At 38.9% G+C, this 6,554-nt stretch overlaps 1 protein-coding gene across 4 annotated transcripts; it reads right to left on the bottom strand.

The window, feature by feature from the left end:
* Positions 1-4,078: 4,078 nt before the first annotated feature.
* Positions 4,079-5,991, bottom strand: LOC129776480 (uncharacterized). Of its 4 annotated transcripts, none has more exons than XM_055782145.1 (4): positions 5,833-5,991; positions 5,439-5,681; positions 5,237-5,333; positions 4,079-5,180 (listed from the first exon to the last, which is right to left on the bottom strand). In XM_055782145.1, the coding sequence occupies exons 2-4, from the start codon at positions 5,653-5,655 to the stop codon at positions 4,601-4,603; spliced, it is 894 nt and encodes a 297-aa protein (XP_055638120.1). In that variant the 5' UTR covers positions 5,656-5,681; positions 5,833-5,991; the 3' UTR covers positions 4,079-4,600. The 4 variants fall into 4 exon arrangements, with proteins under 4 accessions (XP_055638120.1, XP_055638121.1, XP_055638122.1 ...); XM_055782146.1 differs by having other exon boundaries at positions 5,439-5,678; positions 5,833-5,989; XM_055782147.1 differs by lacking the exon at positions 5,833-5,991 and adding an exon at positions 5,746-5,764 and having other exon boundaries at positions 5,439-5,678.
* Between the last annotated feature and the right edge of the window lie 563 nt (positions 5,992-6,554).

Below are 6,554 nucleotides of genomic sequence, written 5' to 3'. Positions count from 1 at the left end.
CGGCGTTAAGAAACGTAGCTTGTTTCTATTACACTTTGAATTCGAAATACCAGCACGACAATAGAGCGTATTAAACTTATTCATTTCGACAGAACTGTGAGGAACCAGTATCTAGCTATCTTCACTAGGTTGAACAGTGCCCAATACTAGCACATGAAATATTATCGTCGTCAGCAGCTACTTGAATGAAGTGTGCATGCACGGTGTTACAGTCACCCCCAATTATAAAAAATATGGGGTGCTATCAAAAAATTTGAAAAAAATTATATTTTTTCAGGAGTCCTCAGGGAAAATGCCATATATTCAAGAAATTATTAATGATAGAAAGTTAAAGTCTTCGACAAAAGTTCATATTTTAATATCATCTAAAACTTTGTCGAACATACTACATCGATATCGTGAGTTCAAACAAAATTAGGATTCGTTGTTTTTTTTTCGAAAAAAACATGGAAAAGTTGTTGTGAGAAAAACTTTTTTCCTGTAAAAGTGCTCATCTTCGGATGTATGGACGACTTGTTGATAATTGTACGGGCCATTCACACAATTTTTTTGAGAATTTAAAAAAAAATACGTTTTTGTGAAAATTGAATTTTAGTTTTTGGAAAAAAAAAATTTTATTGTAAATTAAAAACAATAAATTTTTAAATATTTTTTTATGAAAATTTAAACGATTCTCTATAATTTCTTCTTTGACCAAAATATTGCAAGTGTTATAGTTTTTAAGATATAAATTTTTGAAAAAAAAAATTAAAAAAAACTTTGGCCCTTTTTAAAAAGTAGTCTAATTATTTTTGGAATATTTCAAGTATGCAAAGTTGCTTAAATGACCAATATCTTTACACCCAAAACGTTTCACTGCAATCTGAAATGGTGCTGCCAATGACCGGTTGAGTTGGCGTGAAATCCGTCCTGTACTTAATTTTGGTCGCTAATATTCCTTTCATCGTTTCCGCTCCTATTCTGTTTCTAATCTTCGTTTTTTTGAGATTAAATTGCGAGAACCTTCGGGCATACGATTCTTATAGATTATATTTCTTTCACGTTAACTTCAAAATTTATGAAATGTCGACACTGAACCTTCGAAAATGCGAACAGATAGAGTATAATCGAAAGAAAGAGTAAGCATTATATAAGCGCGGACCCAAAAGCTTATTAATGTAGACTATTATGACAGTTCTCATACAGAACCAGCCAAACTCCCACTATATTTATGTGGATTTTTTTCTGATTTAGCAAAAAGTAAAAAATCAGGAAAAATCCGGATCATTTTATAAAAATCAGGGAAAATTGAGTGTTTGTCAGGATATCAGGGAGCGTGCCAAAAAGTCTGGGAAATCCTGAAAAATCAGGAAGGTTGGCATCTCTGTCTGTAACACTATTGGATCAATTAAGATGATCGACATACCAAATCGAAGTCAATGAGCCAATCTTTTGTTCGTTTGTGAGTAATAATTTTTAAAAGTTTACATATTTTCAGCCTTCGTTCAATATTTCAATGCGACTAGCCTATTAAGCGTCTACATTGATAATAGCGACTGTAACTCTCAAGAAAAAATAAAAAAATATATGTAATATATATATATATATATATATATATATATATATATATATATATATATATATATATATATATATATATATATATATATATATATATATATATATATATATATATATATATATATATATATATATATATATATATATATATATATATATATATATATATAATATATATCTAGCTCATCTGTAGTATATGTCAAACCACGTTGAACTCAAACATCGATACATGCACACGGGATACATGAGAGAGAGAGAAACGAATTCATTTTGAGGGGATTTCCATTTGACGGAGAAGAATGAAATGAGATAGTCGAGTCGTAGAGGAAGATAGATACTAAACGCCCGATTGACTATTGAATCATGTCGACGGAGAAACTGCGTGAAGAAGCAAGAAGTCATTCCCAATTGAATTCGAAAGAGAAATTTCTTCGTAGTCCGCTGACTATCCTCAGTTGAATTTGACTATGCCGAGCCCTGGTACCTTGGTGCTCCCTTGACCGAATGGTTGCGTCATAACTAACATGCCGGGTGTTCGGGTTCGATTCCCGTTCTGGTCGGGGGAATTTTTCGTCAAAGAAATTTCCTCCGACTTGCACTGTGATCACGCGTATTCTAGAGCTTGCCACTCAGAATGCATTCAAGGCGTGTTATTTGGCATAGAAATCTCAACTAAGTACTAATAAAAATGACGCAAGTAATACTACGTTGAGATGGCGAAGTTCTCTAGGAACGTTAGTGCCATTGAAGAAGAAGAAGAGCCCTGATACCTCTGAAGCTTCCGATCGATTCATCCGAATGCGATTAACGATTTGCTGACTACCAGCATTTCTAGGTACGTTTTTCCTAGGGTGATTCCTGTGAGGAGGGTTGATGTCACTTGGCATGAACGGTTCTTACGAACTACGACATTTTCGAGTACTTATTTTCTCACACACTCAATGTTATTATGGAACTAACATTGGCCTTTATTTAACTTTATTACGTTTAGACTTCTTCGGCGGTCCGTAGACTAAAGAGGTATTGAATCATCCTCGTCTTTCTTTACATCTCGTCCGCTAGCAGTTCCACACTTCTTCTACAGTTTACACTATACAATCAACACAATTGCTCAATCGGCCTTTGCTCCCTGGTATTGGCTGGATTCCACTCCTTGGAAATCGCAGTGACAAAATTGTTGTTTTACCGATCGAGCGTAACAATTCTTGTCCAGGAAATTGCCCGAGAATGGACTTGCTGCATGTTCCAATAAACATAACGATGTAATCATATTTCCTTAGAAACAGATTTTGCTTTGCGTTACGGTCTGGTAGAAAAACTTCCTTGAAACTTCTCTAACCAGCCCTCTTCTTTGTTTTCTGGATATTTGCGAAACTCTTGTCATTTTGGCCGCATCTCTCGAGGGCAACTTTCGCTTGGAAAGAGTTACCACTTTTGAATAAGTTTCATGATTAGCTACTTTTGCTAGTCTGCCATTTCTAGGTATCCTGTCGATGATCAGGCGTTCCCCAAATTGTTTCAGGACATAACGAACCGTGGATTTGGGATAATTCAACAATTGTGTAGTTGATTTATTCAACATCCTCTCCAAGGCTTTATACCTTGAATATAATGCTATCCGTTGTGGCAAATCCGCCAACATCGATCAACTTCAACACCGGTTTCGCGTAGTGGCACGATGCCAGATTCGGTCAAAACAGAGTGTCACCTTCTTGGGCGCTTTTGGAGGCATTCTTCTTAATGTATTTGGCCGTTCATCGTGGCGGTCGTTATGTATAGCGTGCTGAATTTGCCGCACCCACAGATCTCCTGCCTCACCAAGTACTTTTTGGAAAATTTGTCGACCTCTTTTTTGCGGAGCTTCTCCGGAACATCCAGGCAGGAGTTGCCGACGAAAAACTCAGACCCGGGGATCTGCTTGACGTCCACTTTAATGTACGTCTCGTCGTCCATTACGATGCACTTCGGCTGCACCAACTTTTCGCGGTATAGCTTTCTGGCGCAGGACTTGGCCATTTGACTGTTGATCGGTTCGGTTGGGCGCCTTTGTTACCGTGAAGACATGAAGTTCGGGCCGCTTTATTGTCTGCTGGATGAACCAGACGGAAGAATTGATCTTCTTGGCCACGTTCCGATTCGAAAGGTTCGGATAGCGTCTGAAGTAATTACTCATCTTCCTTGCCTTCACGGGGTCGGTCTTCTGGGTCTCCTTGAACGATTTTATTACACGGGACACGGCCAAATGGTCGAGTCCCAACTGTTCGCGATACAACCTGTGGGACTGGCCTGGATTTACCACGACCTCGCCCATAATTTTTTGTCGAGGCACTTCTTGCTTGGAAGCCATCTCGATAACCACTTGACAGATTGTGACGAAATTTTGCACATGTAAACATTACACTCTAAACTAGTTTTACCAATAATTCCATCACTTTTACCCATGCAATAAGGAGTTATACACAGAAGAAAGTGTTGTTTTTTTATTTGAGGATGAATCAATGAATGAGTGGAATGTAAATTTTTCTTATTTAATCTTTATTGTGGCCTTACTATGCTTAAATTTTCTTTCTGCTGTAGGAATCATGATTAGTTCAGCGATTATGACAATTATTGCATTTGGTTGCATCTAGTTAGTAGCTTTATTTTCACTCTGCTGATAGTAAGACGATAAAATCCGCGGTTATTAAAATAATGCTGCAAATTCGCGTGACTACAGTATAAATAATACGACTGGGTTCGTTTACTATTGTTTAGACATTTAATGGTTTGCCGCGTGAAGAGCGTGCAACTCTACCCAACCAAATATGCCATTGAAAATATAATCTACTAATATAGATACTATTACTCTGTCTTTTGGTTTTCTGTTTGATGTGAAAATAGACAGTTCATCACTACAATAATACTCTCTGCGGTGCTTTGTTTCGTCTTTTATCAAATAAAGGTATCTGCTCGTAGGAATTTCTGTTGATTATCACTCCAAAACAAGGAAAGCATTGATGCTGTTTGTTATTGTTGCTGATTGATTCACAATTCACTCGATTCAATTCTTGATATCACTAATGCGGCGGCTGAGAGTGGTATTTTTCTTGTTCAGCGTTCCGTTGCTGCGATGGGTGGGATACAGATTAAGTGGTGCCAGATTTGGGTGTTCAATCCTCGTCGGGGACGACACAATGGAGCGAGTGCGATTGAGCGATCCGATTACTTCATGCGGTTCTTGGTATCCGGAGTCCATGTCGTCGAAGGTGTTATAGGATTCCATTAGCGGCGTTGGATCCTCGTAATCATAGTCTACGAAGCCGGAGTTCTCAAAGGAGTTTTTATTCTTCACAATAGTGCACTGATTGGATGGAATATATTGCTCGTGCTTTCTTCCGTAATCGATGACTTCGTAGTGATCCTCGGGATTGCAGTAGGAATCGGAAATGAAATGTTGTGTGGTTCCGTGGGGAGTCAAAGTTGCCCACAAGGTGCGATTATCAGGCGTGAATTGCTGATTGGTGGTGTAAAGGATTGTGCCCGGCATGAGTCCTGATTTAGTTGTTCCTAGATGTGGTTCATCTAACGATGACAACGGTGGGTGCTTCAAATTACTATCGTGGTAAGAGTAATTCAATGAGCTACAACGAAAGGAAAAAATGATGAAAAGTTCCTTTGTTACTGCGAACTTTCATACTCTCTGCATTTGATGAGGAGCATTGCCAGGAGCGCTCCCAGCAAAAGAACACCCACACAGGCCGAGATGAGAACGAATATCCACGTATCATCCATCCCTACGGCAATTGTCATCACAATCGGAATCACAAAAAGATAGGAAGAAACCACGCAGTTAGCACTTAACCCACTCGGATGTAAAAAAATCGATTGAAATTATTCACCATTTCCTGAGAGCTCAATAAAATCCATTCCGGATTGTTCGTTCGCCTTCAGGGACGGTTCGCACATGAAGGCCGCAATGCAGGACTGCGAATTATTGGCCGGCCGTGGTGCGATTGCATTCCGCGGCAGAAGAAACGATGACAACGGCGGCGGAGGCATGGACAGAATCATATCGGGCGGTGGCCCCAATTCGGAGCAATCGCCTAGACAGCTCATAGCACCCTATGTGTATCCTGTTGCTACTGGACAAGATGAAATAAAATCAAAATTGTTATTTTCCTCTCAATTGCTCTCTATCTTTCGCACATTATTCACAGCCAATGTTTTGAAACAATCACTTTAGACACTGACTCTTAACTGTTTAGAACGTCAAAAGAGGCTAAAAAAACTTACATTGACGAATGTCCTGCTTGCGGAAACTGATTTCACTCAAGGAATTCCCAACAGTTGCTGAAAAACTGGAAATTTTCTTCGACAAACAAAAGTGAGCACATGCGCAGAAGGGAATACGCGCGCCTTCCGAACACCCATCACACCGAAACGCATGGCACCAGGTTGGGAAGCGAAGAGGGTTCGCACTTGTGTTATTTGCTGTTATTGATTTCAGAGTTATGCTGGCAAAAAGGACGACGCTGGTAGAAACAAAAGGTACGATATGGCTCAATGGCGATTCAGGACGAACAGTAGCGTTCACACATGAAATACGCGACAAAAAAATAAAATACCTTTCCATCACAGTGTTAAGATTTACATGCGAGGAATCGTATAATCATGGAGAATTAAGCAACTGTTTTTGTACGGTCTTGTAGATGTTTTTCGGTCACCACTGTACGCAATGCATACCAGAGAATGTTTTTACATCCTTCACAGATTTAGTCATTTCCAGCTTCATGTAAATTGCCTATCAGCATTGTGGGTCGAGCAATATTCACGCAGTCATTCGTGTATCAGCTCCTACTGAGTCATTGACTCATTTTTAAATGACCTGCCTGTTCATTTACAATTATAGTAATGACCTAGAATTTAAAAAATGCATTTATTGTTCAGCCCATTGTAACCATTTACCTGGAACTATGATCTCGAAGAGGGATGTTGAAATAACATACTTCTCATCC

This window comes from Toxorhynchites rutilus, chromosome 3 (genome assembly GCF_029784135.1).
Source record: "Toxorhynchites rutilus septentrionalis strain SRP chromosome 3, ASM2978413v1, whole genome shotgun sequence".
Taxonomy (NCBI): Eukaryota; Metazoa; Arthropoda; class Insecta; order Diptera; family Culicidae; genus Toxorhynchites; species Toxorhynchites rutilus.
This window is presented reverse-complemented; position numbering and strand designations above follow the sequence as displayed.

Excerpts from the sequence above, each read along its gene's own strand:
- LOC129776480 (XM_055782145.1), bottom strand. The coding sequence starts at position 5,655 with ATGAGCTGTCTAGGCGATTGCTCCGAATTGGGGCCACCGCCCGATATG. Across the intron at positions 5,334-5,438 it reads TATTGAGCTCTCAGGAAATG|GGATGGATGATACGTGGATA; the intron begins GTGAATAATTTC and ends CAATTGCCGTAG. Across the intron at positions 5,181-5,236 it reads CTCCTCATCAAATGCAGAGA|CTCATTGAATTACTCTTACC; the intron begins GTATGAAAGTTC and ends CTTTCGTTGTAG.